The sequence below is a fragment of the Schistocerca cancellata genome, chromosome 8 (genome assembly GCF_023864275.1).
Source record: "Schistocerca cancellata isolate TAMUIC-IGC-003103 chromosome 8, iqSchCanc2.1, whole genome shotgun sequence".
Lineage (NCBI taxonomy): Eukaryota > Metazoa > Arthropoda > Insecta > Orthoptera > Acrididae > Schistocerca > Schistocerca cancellata.
In genome coordinates, this window is record NC_064633.1 from 532448856 (window position 1) to 532464630 (window position 15775).

Here is a 15775-nt window from a genome sequence, read left to right on the forward strand (position 1 = left end):
CCATGGGTACCAGGATGGCCCCCTCGTACGCCAAACTATTCATGGGTCGCTTAGAGGAAGCCTTCTTGGTTACCCAGGCCTGCCAACCCAAAGTTTGGTACAGATTTATTGATGACATTCTCATGATCTGGACTCACAGTGAAGAAGAACTCCAGAATTTCCTCTCCAACCTCAACTCCTTTGGTTCCATCAGATTCACCTGGTCCTACTCTAAATCCCATGCCACTTTCCTTGACGTTGACCTCCACCTGTCCAATGGCCAGCTTCACACGTCCGTCCACATCAAACCCACCAACAAGCAACAGTACCTCCATTATGACAGCTGCCACCCATTCCACATCAAACGGTCCCTTCCCTACAGCCTAGGTCTTCGTGGCAAACGAATCTGCTCCAGTCCGGAATCCTTGAACCAATACACCAACAACCTGAAAACAGCTTTTGCATCCCGTAACTACCCTCCCGACCTGGTACAGAAGCAAATAACCAGAGCCACTTCCTCGTCTCCTCAAACCCGGAACCTTCCACAGAAGAACCCCAAAAGTGCCCCACTTGTGACAGGATACTTTCCCGGACTGGATCAGATTCTGAATGTGGCTCTCCAGCAGGGATACGACTTCCTCAAATCCTGCCCTGAAATGAGATCCATCCTTCATGAAATCCTCCCCACTCCACCAAGAGTGTCTTTCCGCCGTCCACCTAACCTTCGTAACCTCTTAGTTCATCCCTATGAAATCCCCAAACCACCTTCCCTACCCTCTGGCTCCTACCCCTGTAACCGCCCCCAGTGTAAAACCTGTCCCATGCACCCTCCCACCACCACCTATTCCAGTCCTGTAACCAGGAAGGTGTACACGATCAAAGGCAGAGCCACGTGTGAAAGCACTCACGTGATTTACCAACTGACCTGCCTACACTGTGAAGCGTTCTATGTGGGAATGACCAGCAACAAACTGTCCATTCGCATGAATGGACACAGGCAGACAGTGTTTGTTGGTAATGAGGATCACCCTGTGGCTAAACATGCCTTGGTGCACGGCCAGCACATCTTAGCACAGTGTTACACCGTCCGGGTTATCTGGATACTTCCCACTAACACCAACCTGTCAGAACTCCGGAGATGGGAACTTGCCCTTCAGCATATCCTCTCTTCTCGCTATCCGCCAGGCCTCAATCTCTGCTAATTTCTAATTTCAATTTGCTGCCGCCCATACCTCACCTGTCTTTCATCTTTGCCTCTGTACTTCCGCCCCGACTGACATCTCTGCCCAAACTCTCTGCCTTTACAAATGTCTGCTTGTGTCTGTGTATATGCGGATGGATATGTGTGTGTGTGCGCGCGCGAGTGTATACCTGTCCTTTTTTCCCCCTAAGGTAAGTCTTTCCGCTCCCGGGATTGGAATGACTCCTTACCCTCTCCCTTAAAACCCAAATCCTTTTGTCTTTCCCTCTCCTTCCCTCTTTCCTGATGAGGCAACCGTTGGTTGCGAAAGCTAGAATTTTGTGTGTATGTTTGTGTTTGTTTGTGTGTATCGACCTGCCAGCGCTTTTGTTTGGTAAGTCTCATCATCTTTCTTTTTAGAAATAATCACTAAATCAAGTATTTCTACTAACTGAGTTGTTTTTAATAGTTGTCTTCTCCATTCTTCATCAGGAATGTGCACACTCATCCTACAAACCATTGATACATTTATTATTCTTTCTCCATAGACCTCAGTCTGGTTCTTCAAGTTATCCCCTGCACATTAAAAAAATGACTCCAGACCAAATCTCACAATGGTAATTTTGATTCCAGTTATGTTTATAAATGTCCATCATCACTTCTACACAGTTGACAGTCAAATGTAAGTGGTACACATTCCCTGTAAAAACAACAATTACTGTTGGCTACCTACACTGAATTACAACAGCTCTCAGTGTTGTCAAGATTCACCAATGGAATACACTTTCTGGAAAATTTGTCATTACTGCTATAACAGCTGGTGGGAAATTACCTTGTTAATAGACCACCTTCTGACCCTAATGCTACAACATACTGGCCAAGATGCTCATTACTCATTCACATACATTGAACAGATAATAAAAAATTGTTATATTTCTTAACTCCCTTAAAGTCACTGCAGTTATCTATGTTGAATAACACACCATAAAGCACTATGATTACTCACTGGTGGCAAACTACACTTTCTGAAAACATTCCACTTTCTTCTGTGATCGTTTGAATTTACACAGGTGGGACAGTTCAATTGACAAGTTTTACATGAGGCAAACTGTGTGATTATATTTCAACTACACAATAATGTAAAAAAGTAGAGGAATGCTGGTGACTAATAGAGCAATAACACAGCGAGCATGAACAGCTATGACTGCATTAAGAATAAAATATGGCTGGTAGTTTGTTCATTGCTGTTGTCCGAAGGTCTGCAGTAGAAGTTACATAACCTGATAAAATAAACGAATGAATGAATGAAAAATGAATAAATAACATTGAAACTGATTAACATCTTTACATTGTCCCAGAAAATTGACTGAATAATATTTTGGATATAAAGCCACAGAAACTCCAGTCTCTCCACTAATTTGTTTCATATCACAGCTGAATGCAATCCATGTGAATTCAAAAATTAGGACATATAGTTACATTTCTTAATGTCTCACATGCATTTTCAAATGTGGGTTGACATTTACTTTCCTCTTGGCTGATGCCAGAACAAGAAAATACGCATGCAAACTTACAATTAGTTTCAATGAAACTAACCTTATCATCAAACACCTTTCTTGTGCTTCCTCCACTATACGAAGCTGCATACATTGTTTGCACTACATCCTCACTGGACAATTCAGAGAGGAATAATGATAACCATGAGGGATTGTGCAAATCCTCCACAAAAGTGTCAATGTTGGATAAAAATCTCTCTGGATCATGGTCAAACAAAAGATTCAGATTTATTCGCTGCTTACGGAACAGTTCAAATGCAGAACTGTAGTTAGCAGCATTCAAGTACCGAGCTGCAACATCTAACACTAATGTTCGTGGTGTAACCGTCTCCAAATTTCCACGTGGCATCTGCAGAACAACACGAGTATCAACAGCCACCACAATTCGTGAACCTCTTTCCACACGTCTGCCACCCTTTTCATGCTGAGCATGCAGTAAACAGTCAAAATTTTCCAGTTTAACACAACACAACGTATGTTGTGATGTAACCATTAGAAGAAATTTTGGTAACACAAAAACAGATGTGATACCACTAGAGACAAGTGCTGGATCACGATCTGCTGAAAAAGAAAAGTTCCATTTAAAATGTAAGTAAATTTAAACTTTTACAAACTGATACATAATTTACAACTGCACTCTTGAATATTTCAGGAATAAGGGGACTTTTTTCTCCATAAATTGTAAGATCCTATTAGTCCAATAAATACGTATCCTTATCATGAGATCATGAAATTTATAAATTTTTATCCTCCCCTTTTTGTCAGTTGCAAAACCTAAAAAATCTTCTGGAATGTTCTTCAGACAGGATTTGGGATTCTCTCTCTATGAATTCTATGAGAGAAGTCAGAAAATATCAGCAGTACAGAAAATGTTTACTGTTTACATGGCAATTTTAATATATGTTGAAAAATTTAACTGTCACTGGAGAAGTTGTAAGGTGATACATGCAGATGATCTCCAAAACAGCAAAAGAAAGAATTATGCACATAAATCACTACACTCCTGTAAGTCACACTATAGTTAGCTAAATCCAATTGTTCTTGTCACAAAGTGCGCCAAAAGAGAGCTCTACTGAGGCTGCAAATAATCTGTCTTCTAGAGCTCTACTGAGAAATGAACAAAGTGATAGGACGAATTAGCACAGAGATACTTTGGTAAGGAAGAAGAGAGCAAAATACTGAGTACAGGAGAATCTAAACAATGAACATCAAAACAAAATCTTAAAATTGTCAAGATGTTAACACTTAGTTTGTGACACATGGCAGTCACACTGTTCTTCGTATGTTGCTACTAATAATACACTTAAATATTATGTTAGTGCAGTGTCCCCTCCCCCTTCATGAAAAAAGTATGTTCTTCACAAACTAAACTCATATTCAGTCCCACCACCAAGGAAGAAATACGAGTTCAGTTCCTATATGAAGAATCAGAGAACATGTAATGCACACTGATTAGTAGCAAGTCCACCCAGAACTGTATGTGATGAAATAACTATTTCACTATTCACCACAATTCTTTTTGTAACTCAAAATATAAAATGAGTCTTGAGTTCTGACAGCTTCCAGTAGTGCTGTCCTTCAATTCAAAATGTTTTTCCCTTGTGTTACCAGGCAACATCCAAACCTACTAAAAATGTGAAAATAGAAAGTATTTGCATGCATCCAAACATTATTCGAATGACGGCAAAATAACATGAATCAATCTTACCCAAACCACATTTTTTTTCAAAAGTACACTGTAGGTAGCAAACGCCTATCATAAAATGATAGCATTCATATATTTGGTGATTAATAAAACACAGTTTTTTGAGTTTTATTTAGGAATAAATTGTGCTTTCTTCCTCCATCACTCTCACTTCCATAAAACTAATATGAGTTACCACCCTCCTCCTCCACCATCACCACTACACCCTCCCCCTAGCTCATAACCTGGGTACACAGCTGTGTAACATAACACAGAGATCTTAACAATGTGTGTGAATCACTCACCTTCACTAGTCACATACAAATTACCACGGTTTGTGAGTCCCAGAGCGCATTCCGTGTCACCAACAGTGCATGTCAGCATCACAGTGCAGGGCTCTGGCATTGCTCTCCCAAATTGTTCCGTTTTATTCTCGGATGGTAGATATTTTAACATTTGCCCATCAGACAATTGAATTAATGCAGCTGAACTTGTACATAATTTAGTAAGGGATACAATGCTTCCAGGTATATTCAATGTTTTCCTGCAACATTCAGAAGACACACCCAAACTTGGACAAAATTTCTATGGGTCTTTTGACATGAAAGAAGATTATACAGAATGGAATCTACCTCAATTACACAAATTATGAAGTTATGTACCTCTCATGACACAGTTTATAATACCTCATTAAATGAAAAGAGGACTACATCACTATTATTTCCTCAGATAGACAAAGAACTAGAAATTTAGGAAATACGGAAGCATCCGATCCCACCCGTCTTCTTTGACCCATGGCGTCACAAATATGGCGTAAACGACCGTAAACCACGATTCCAATATGGCACATAAAAAGTCGTTACGTACACATTATGAGGACGAAAATGCACCGAAAAACAAACACACACACTTTCGACAAAAAGCCTAATGACACTAATGGGACAAGAGCGGGAAATAGGGTGTTTTTGAGTGGGGGGGGGGGGGGGGGCAAACTAAATATAAACAAATTTAGACACCCCCCCCCCGCCATACAAAACCACACAAAAAGACGAAAAAAATCGACATCACAAAACTCCCCAAATACCACTAAACACAATATCATCTGGAATCGGACACTTCCCTTGACCTATATAGTTCAACAGCAGCTCCCGATCCCATAAATTAGGATCAAACACTTCTCTTGGCCTATATAGCGCAAAAACATCTCCCAATACCAATACCAACATACACAGCCACACATTGGGATCGAACACTTCCCTTGACCTGCGCACTATTAATTTTATCCGTCATATCCATTCCAGAACAAAAACAACAAACGATTAATTTTACTAAAATTACCACACGACGTACAGCGAACAACACTAAATTAACCTTCACACAAAATCGTTAACTCACTGAAACAAATTCCGCTACAAACACAGCCGACACTCTAACAATTCTCGATAATGAGTAAAAGCAAAGCCCATTACACCACACAAACGAAAACCCTGAACACACCACAACACGACGACATCTAGAAACACGCCACACTCACAAACCAAACTCCGCGCCGTCATGACGTCGCACACAACAACACCCTCACATCACGGGTCAAAGCCGACGCGTCGGATCGGACGCTTCTGTCGACCCGAAATTTATAGTAAGTGGAGGATCAAGAAACCAATAATTTAAATTAGTGTTATACCCTACTCTCCATTCCAGTCCATAAACATTGTCTTAAAACAGAGAATGTGGTAACAGTAATCAAATACACACTGGTTTCAAGATATTAGGGAAAAATTACAAAAAAGAGATAACTTGGGAAAACTTGAAGCAATGAACAAAAAACTTGTTAACAGTTGCTTGTGACATTCTTGCAATCACTCTATGAGACTGGACTTATGCTTCATGTTTAATCAGTTTAAAATGTGAGCTCTATCTAAAGTTACTGCACCCACAATACATATAAAGAAGTAATGGTAACAACTCACTGAATAATAAAACATTCTGAGTTGTCAGAAGGCTCACAAACAAGACCAAAGACTTTGGTAGCTTTCAGACGAATCCTTGTGTGAAGAAAGAAGAGAGATTAGTGTTTAATGTCCAATCATCAACAATGTCATTTTAGATGGAGTACAAGCTTGGATTAAGAATATCAGTTATACCCTTGCAAATGGATCATATGGGCATTTGCATCAAGTTATTTGGGGGAAATTATGAAAAACTCAAATCCAGATGGCCGGAAGGGGATTTGAACCATTGTCCTCCTGAATACAAGTCCAATGTGCTAACCACTGTTCCACCTCACTTGGCCCTTTTTTGAACTAGGGTACACGTACAAGTAGTGATTTTTTTTTTTCCCCCAATAAGTAACCCTGTCATCATCCTGAAGGTTCACTTAAAACTTTGCAATGGTTTACGAATTATGATCTTATATGGGGTGGTATGCCCTTGCCTTCCTCTGCTCTTTGAACTGACTTACCTAGTGTGTTATGAGACCTACAGTCTAACATGGATTCTTAACAATGGAGAAAATTTGCATTTCTCATACTAACAAATCACCGCCAGAGATGAAAGAAGCAGTAAGTGGCAGAAAAATATTTTTGTACTAATTGGGTTCAAACATGATACCAGTGAATCTGTAGTCTGGCACTGACTTGCTGAATTTGTTCCTTTCCACATGTTTTTAAACAGCAATTAACAAGTATGGTAATAGTCAAAATTCAATAGGGAAGCGGGAGAACCCAAAAACAAAAATACAGAAACCCGTGCAGTCCAGTCTGCAAGTCATATGTATATGGCAGACAGCTGTATAAAAGGGTAGTTCATGTTGTAAGAATGAAAGACAACAGATGTCATAGCCAACCTACTCCAATTCTATCCAGTTATCATTTACCAGCGATACTAGGATAGACAGCCATTACTAGATTAGAAGCAGACCACAAGCATAATGTGCTTAAATGTGCAAGATTCCGTCGTTCTCAGAATTTGGCAACAAGATGAAATTGTTGATTTGGTATTTAGAATGTTCTGTTTAGGACATTCGACAGATACGACAAGTTGCAACAATCAATATTCAGATGAACAGAACCACAACTGAATTCCAGCTACAGTCTGGCCCAGTCAATCTGCGACATTACCTAACATTTACAGGTGAGTAGCGAGTCTCCCAAACAGAATCCCATACAAGCAAGCCAGTTGCCTCTTTACCAGTGTTTACTCGTGCTTTAGGTACCTGGGCAATGCACGGTTCTGTTTAAAAAGAATAACTCAATGAAGTCATAGGGTAATGCCGCGCACATCTGCTTTCATGCCCTGCTGTTAATTTGCTGCAATTAATAACCTGTAGCTGTGATCCTGCAGTCAAATACTCTATGCACTGACTAGAACTGCGTGTTAATAGGCCCTGTCACAAGATAATGTATGGCAGCAGCTGTTCACTACCCAGAATCGATCACCAACACAGTCTAATACCACTCATTACCACAGGCATGTCTGCTTCCTTCCTGAACTCACGTAAAAGTGTCCAGAATTTCCCCCTTGAGCTCTTCACTCAGAAAGTCCCAGTCTTCACTTGGCTCTCACAGTGTTCCACTACTGTCTGCTTTTCCATTGCCTGAAGGCTGTCCCCACCAAAAATACATTGTTCTTACATTCTAAAAACATGATTTGCATCAACATGATGATTTTCCTATCTTAAACTTATATTTTACAATAATATTTAAATAAAAAAAATGTTATAAATACGAGTTGTGTTCAGAAAGTAGGATGATGTTATGTTTTCATGAAAAAATATTTATTTATTCATCAATATTCATGTTGGCCCCTTCAAAGTAATCCCCCTCAGATACAATACACTTGTGCCAATGCTTCTTCCAATCCTCGAAGCACTTCTCATAAGCACTTTTTGGTACAGTCTTGAGTACTTCCAGCATTGCAGTTTTTATTTCCTCAAATCTTTGTCCTTTCATGGAGCTGTTCAGTTTTGGGAACAGCAAAATAGTCACAGGGGGCCAAATCCAGTGAATATTGTGGCTGAGGTATGATTGTCGTGTTGTTTTTGGCCAAAAAATCTCTCACGAGCAACAATGACTCAGCAGGTGCATTGTCATGATGCAAAAGCCATGAATTGTTTTTACATAATTTCAGACATTTTTTGTGTATTGCTTCTCGCAAATGGCAATAATATCAAGGTAATACTCCTTATTGACTGTACAACCTCGAGGTAAGAATTCATGATGCACTATGCCACAGTAATAGAAGAAAATAGTGAGCAAAACTTTGACATTTCATCGAACTTGGCGAGCTTTTCTCAGTCTAGGCTCTCCAGGATGCTTCCATTGGGATGGTTGAGCTTTGGTGTCAACATCATAACCATAAACCCATGTTTCGTCACCAGTTATGACCCTTTTGAGCAAATCAGGATCATTACTGACGTCATTCAAGAGCTCCTGAATAATGCTCATGTGACGGTTCTTCTGATCAAAATTGAAAAGTTTAGGAGCAAACTTCCCTGACACACATCTCATGCGCAAACCATCTTAAAAAAAAAATGCATGACATGAGCTGACCGTTATGCCAACAGCCTCAACAACTTCTCTTACAGTAATTTGACGATTTCCCAAAACAATTTTCTTCACAGCTTCGACATTATCATCTGTAGTTGAGCTGGAGTGTCCAGAGCAAGGTTCATAAGGGACACCTTCTTGGCCATCTAGGAAGAGCTTGTAGCACTTGTAAACACTTTTTTGTACTTAGAGCAGTCTCACTGTATGTCACTGTCAACATTTCACTTGTTTTACAGCACTTGTTTCCATTTTTCACACAAAATTGGATGCAATATCTTTGCTCCATTTTTTTATAATAATCTAAAATTGCCGAGCACACTAAAACACGTCTAAACTTTCTATCTGTCAAAAACAAACAAAGTATGCTGTACACTTGAAACTGTGAACATATGTTCAGGACATATGTACCAACATAACAAAAAACAAGACTGATAATCGAATGTATATTGCCTGCGCAATTTGAAAAGTCATCTTACTTTTTGAACAGTCCTCTTATGTAGCTGGTCACACTCAAATCATTCACAACAATTACAATTAAAGGTTTGTTTATAAATAAATACACTAGTATTCTTGTGCAAGTGCTTTCACATAAAATGACAATGAACTGTACTTGAATTTTACTTAAACACTTACTTACGGCTTCTTGACATAGGAGTCTTTTGGTTTTCTTTTCAATTTTGGTGTCCTTTAACACAAGCGATTGAGCATTTTTAAATTAGAGCAATTTTTAATAGCACTTGCAAACAACATTTGAATAAAGTTATTGGCAAAATAGCAAACTGTTCATTAAATAAACACACAAGTATGTCAAAATATGAGGTACTGATGCTGTGTTCATTTGCTGTGTAAATGTGGAGAACATAATGTTCTGACAAATTTACGCACAATGAAAAAGATGTAAAAGACATCATAGACCAATAAATAAAATGCAGATATATAGCTTTCAGGGATAATAGCTACAATGCAATGCTAGCTTACTGAAATCCCGTTAAGCAATTTTAAGTTGTTTCAGATGTTCATGGTTTAAAATGCTTTACCATGAACACCAGAGCTGTTTCTGACTTACAGAAACAGTTTCCTTTTAACAAGATACCTTTATTCAGAAGAAAATAGTATTCAAATAAGATAAGGATTTATTAATAAAACCGTTGTACTTTTCATTCATGCCAGGAGCACTATATACACAACTTCTGCTCTATCTTACCTGAAATATGTAATGCATCACCAACTCAGTTATTTTTTTCAGGAGACTGAAACTTGCCATTGATGAGTATTTTGCTGCATGATTACTGGACAAAAACAATGAAAAATGCAGGTTGGGGGAAGGAGGATTTCCACCACATAGCTTTTACCACACACACAGCACAGGTGTACACGCATTAATATTAATGATGCAGTTTAACACTGTATCTAAAACAAAGATTGTACATGTAAAATTATTTCAAGAAAAAATTCTCACCTGGTTACAATACTTCCATCAGCCAACAAGCTGATATTAATGAGCACTGATGTACGTCCCACAGAGACCGTACTTAAAAGAACTTCATCGGTAAGCCAAAGCCAATGATGCATATTCAGACAGTGTTTTATGCCTGAATTTTCACATTCCCATAACAACTGCCCCATACTGATGAGTACATGTTCATTTTTAACTTCTTCTCTCCCGAATATAGCTAGGTCACCATTACACATTATCACACAAAGCTTGTGTAATGTGCTTGAAGAAAATATTACAGTGCTAATAGCAGCTGGCAATGTGAGTGTTTCTCCACACATTGGAGGAGGTATCACTGAATTCCGAAATGATGTTAACAACAATTTTTCTGTAAAAAAAAAAAAGAAGATATACTTACAGCTATTTAGTACCTCCACAACCAAATAACAATGGAAATTGCAAGTATTTGGTACTTACCTCCATCAATAACAGCAACATCTGCATCACTGCCATATATGGAACTATAATCTGTCTCCCAGGACAAATCATACCGCATATATCTCGATCCCTGACATACATGCAGACGTAAACTGATTTCGATATCCCACTGGACTTTCAAGTTTAGTTCACTGTCATCAAACAATAAGTTTTGTTTGAGATACCAATGATAATTGTTGCTTGTCCAGAGCTGCAGAAATGACTGACTGGAATTTTTTTTCTTGCATAATACGGCCAGCACGTCTGAATCACAATTCCACGATAGCCAAGGTATGTACACTTCCTGTGGGGCGAATGGCAACGAAAATTCACCATGCCGTAGACCATTTTTTTCGAAAAATGTTACCTGGTGTTTATTAGGTAGTGTTTGTGTGGATGCTATCAAATTCCCCGAAGGTCTCCATGCAAGACTCATTTCCAGACCGGGTACGTACTCACTTGTGTATTGCAAAACACCTTCACGGTTAAAAACTTTTATTTGGCGAAAGTTGTTACGGTGCAACAAGCTAACACAATAAAGACTGCCATCGCCTCGCCAACTCACTCTGGGAACTCTATCATCACCTTCCGACGGAACAACAGGTTTCTCTTCTGCTCTAGCTGCTGCCTTCCCTTCTGAACCATGAAACTGTGTTTCTTTCTTCCCCCAGCCGACTGTTATGAACTGCTTTTCGCCGAAACTATCATCGTGAAAATCTACTTCATTAACAGGGTCGAATGATCCAGTCATGGTAATAATGCTTTCTTTCCCAGTGACAAGAACTATCATTTCTTCGTCGGGACTCCACTGAACTGCAGATACCCCACTGTCGACACTTCCGACACATTCCACTTCCTTGGAGTAACTTTCTACTGTTAATATGTCACCGCTAGCTAGCACCAAGCAAACTTCTTCGCTGACAGAATTTACGTTCATGCCTACGATATCGTAACATGTTGTCAAATGACCGAGTTCTTCCAAACTGAGAAAACATTCTATCTCACCGCTCTTAGCAGACAATTTATACACTGTCTTCTCACTATATCCTAAGATGTCACCTGTAGCTACATCTACAGTAAACTGTGAAAACGCATTACTTTCTGGAATATTTAATCCAATATGACGGGAAACCGAAAGATTCCTCATTTTACGACCGTAAACTAACAGAACTCAAATCACAACCATGCCACAATGTTGACAGACAGCTAGACGCTTTCAACTTTCAAAGATTACCAAGTAAAGAAAGCACATTCGACATTAAAAGTATTTGGAAAACATAGCGGAAAATCTGTGTAGGTTCGTTCAAGGGCCTGCAAGAGAGCTATTTTCAAGCGCAAGAAACAAGCATAGAAACTCGTGCTTCGTGTTTGCTTTGCTTAAACAGTTCTTGTCCCATTTCTGGTTGGATCAACATCTGAAATGTATAGCAGCAGCAGCAGCTGTATACCACCTGGGGATCTTTTGGAGGATTGTGTACTGTAATTTTTGTTGAGTCGATAGCACCAACTGCACCAGGTATCCTGTTCCTCTGGAAATTGGTCTCAATTTGTGCACTTTCCTCAGCAGACAGTCTCTTTATAACGTCGACTCCTAAACCACTAAAAAAGTAAAGGCCAATTAACACTGGCCATCAAGTCCCGTCAAAACATTCCACAATACCGGTACATTTCAAATGGCGATATCCAAAAGCGGAATTCACACTGGTCGTCACATCACGTCACGTCCTGTCCCGTCAAAACATTCTGAATTGCATTTAATGTTAACTAGCTCTCTGAATTATCTGTAAAAAAATTTTACAAGCATCAATGGGCAATATTTATGTAGTTTCACTAGCTAACCCCAGTAAAAATAAGGAGCTCGAACTATTAAAAGACAAATAAACATGTAAATGAATCCTATATATTTTGAAGATTAAGATATTGAGGAAGGCATACGACTACGCAAAAACTAGCACTGAATGTTATGGCAGCTCGTAACGGTGTTCTTTTAGTAATTCTGGGTACAGTTTGACGTAATAAATGAAAAAAAAACTGATGATAAGATTTTCCAAAATATGAAATGCAGATTCCTCTTCCTCAAATTTCTTGTATAGTGTGAGAAATTCCCCTTCTCTACCAAGCAATGAAATTTTTTCAGGTCCACGCATTTTCCCTGTGTTGTTTTGCACTTCTGTCTCCCTTCTCTAACACATAAGCTATCCATGAAAGCTGAAAACCACTTATGTCCAATAAATGTCATTTTCGCACAAATGTGGAGTCCAGAATCCACGTATATAAGCTGCCGCATTGTGTTTGTGCACTTCGCGTGTACAAAGACCTGAAAATCATATCGCGCCATGGAGGTATACCTCCATGTATCGCGCAGACCGTAATTCTCGTGAAAAGAACAGCTGAGGACAGCAATGCAAGTTGAAATCACGTGACTTGAATTGTCTTGGAGTGCTGTGACATAAGGGACAGTGTGAATACACCGTCACATCAAGGTGTATACTGTATTCATACTGTCCTTTACGACACAGCGTGTCAAGTCAATTCAAGTCACCCGAACTCAACTTGCATTCCTGTTCTCAACTGTTCTTTTTGCGAGAATTGCGGTCTTCGCAAGATGATTTTCAACTGTTTTTACACGAGGAGCACATACACACTGCAGTAGCTTATATCACTGGATGCTGGAATCCACATTTGTAAGAAAATGACATTCATTGGACTCAAATTGTATGCAACTTGTAGGGATACCTTGAATATTAGAGAAGGAAGATAGAAATCTAAAACAACACAAAGAAAGTGCATGAGTGGGTCCGAAAAATGTCATTGCGTGGTACAGAAAGGGAATTTCACACATTATACAAGGAGCTTGAGGAATAATAATGTGACTGTATATTTTGGAAAGTGGAAGTATAAAGGAACACAGTTAAGGGCTGCCACCACATTCCATGGAAATAAGGTTTAAAGTTAACTTTAGTTACTAGTCCACTTCAATTTTTGTGAATTAGTCATATCTCCCTCAATACCTTTCACTTCAAAATATATAGGTTTTCCTTACATGTTATATTCGGCTTTTAGTAGTTCAAATGCCTTATTTGTACTGGGGTTAGCTAGTTAAACCACATATATATTGACCACTGATGCATGCAATAGTGTTTCACACAATTTATAGAGCTACTTAACAACAAATATGCCTGCCACAAATATGTATTTAAACAAACAACTTGCAGTGTCTGAAGGTTTAAGAGCATTTCCTTATGTAGCACTAAAAATGCCTGAGATACAAATAAATGCCACCTGCCAATTGGTTGGTTGGTTGATCTGAGAGAGGGGACCAAACAGCATGGTCATTGGTCCCATAGGATTAGGGAAGAATGGGGAAGGAAATTGGCCATGTTCTTTCAAAGGAACCATCACGGCATTTACCTGAAGCGATTTAGGAAACTCACAGAAAACCTAAATAAGGATGGTCAGATGCAGGTTTGAACTGTCACCCTCCCAAATGTGAGTCCAGTGAGCTAAACACTGTGCTGCCTCGCTGGGTCCATCTGCTAATCAGTTTGATTCTACCAATGGTGCTTTTTACTTCAAGCTGAAGCTGCGTGGCAATACATTTCATTGTAAAATATTAAATGCTGTACCGATATTTATAAATACCCACTTTATAAATGTAGCAGAGCGCAAGTGATTTAGTATGCTCATGTTGTACAATTTAGACTGCTGTGTCACTGCTTCAATTAATCTGTTGACATTTTTTATAAATTTTAACAAAAGAAATAACGGAATGAAACAGCTTATAGCCAATAATTAACAATAGACGACTGATATCAGCCGCTAAAACTACGATGAAATGAAATATGGAGATCTGCCCATGGCTATGTATCAGAAGGAAATGAGCTTGTTGGTACATGGTCAGCAATGGACGGATGACGTCAGCAGGAAAACATTCCTTCAGAGAAACCTTGATGGTGTTGTAATGTTCCTATTTCCCCCAGCCTGAATTTTCCACTTTACTCCTCTGACACATGATGCTGCACATTAAAATGTTCCATAAATTCAGTGTTGCTATACTGCAGCTCTATATTCTCGAAATAATTTTTGTCTTTTGGTACGATGAAACATTTCCAGCATGTCAGCACTCAGCAGAAATTCCAATTCCGATTAGCTGGACATCTGGAATAAATGGCAGTCATAAATTTCAAGTTTCAACTATTTGCAATTCGTTTGCACTTTTGCAAGTAAAGATGATTTTATAGGAACATGTAAAATGCTTATCTTACAGTTATCAAATGAGAAATAGTCGAACATGGGTACTGCAACGGTTTCCAAAAGATTAAAGAACCCTCCACAAACGGAACATGAGTCACTTGATGTCTACCCCCAGCAAACCTCACTTTACCTCAGACAGCTCTGTGATTGTGCGAGTGTGGCAGCTTGGAAGCTCTAGACAAAAAAATTATGGGTAGAGTCTGACTGCCTCCTCTCACTGTTTACACAGCAAATAGCCATACTCCATGTAGCTAGAAGCAGGAAAAGGCGTTAGTAATGAGCGATTTCAGCTCTGTGTGTGCACATTAGCCCACTGGCAGCTGCTTGTACGAACCTTGTGTGAGATGAAGTGAGGAGACATCAGGGAACATCTTGTGTCAGTAAAACGTCTTGTTGCGCCCATGTTTCGAACTGGAAATTGACATCACATGACCATACCAATTTGACTTTAGAGAACACCTGGTTGCGTGTGTTCTACCACTCTGAAATTAGTCAACAACATGTTACGTTTGCTTAGGCTCATATAGCTGACTTACTCTCATTTCATTTGCTTTCCTTGTCTTTTTCTGTCATTTATATTTGCTGTTGGAATTTACCTACCTATTTCTTACACAATTTATGCTGTTAAAGAGGTGAATACAGAAAGCAGATGCAAGGAATGCG

General features: G+C 39.2%; 1 protein-coding gene across 2 annotated transcripts in view; it reads right to left on the reverse strand.

Annotated features, from left to right (window-relative positions):
* Positions 1 to 12068, reverse strand: part of LOC126094690 (elongator complex protein 1) — a 139418-nt gene extending 127350 nt beyond the window's left edge. The window contains exons 1-4 of one of the 2 annotated variants that reach the window (XM_049909215.1): positions 10859 to 12068; positions 10406 to 10769; positions 4705 to 4943; positions 2756 to 3273 (exon numbers count right to left, since the gene is read on the reverse strand). In XM_049909215.1, coding sequence (XP_049765172.1) covers positions 2756 to 3273; positions 4705 to 4943; positions 10406 to 10769; positions 10859 to 12005 — 2268 coding nt within the window. In that variant the 5' untranslated portion in view covers positions 12006 to 12068. Of the gene's footprint in view, positions 1 to 2755; positions 3277 to 4704; positions 4944 to 10405; positions 10770 to 10858 lie in introns of both variants that reach the window. The other variant, XM_049909214.1, reaches the window with a different exon arrangement.
* Between the last annotated feature and the right edge of the window lie 3707 nt (positions 12069 to 15775).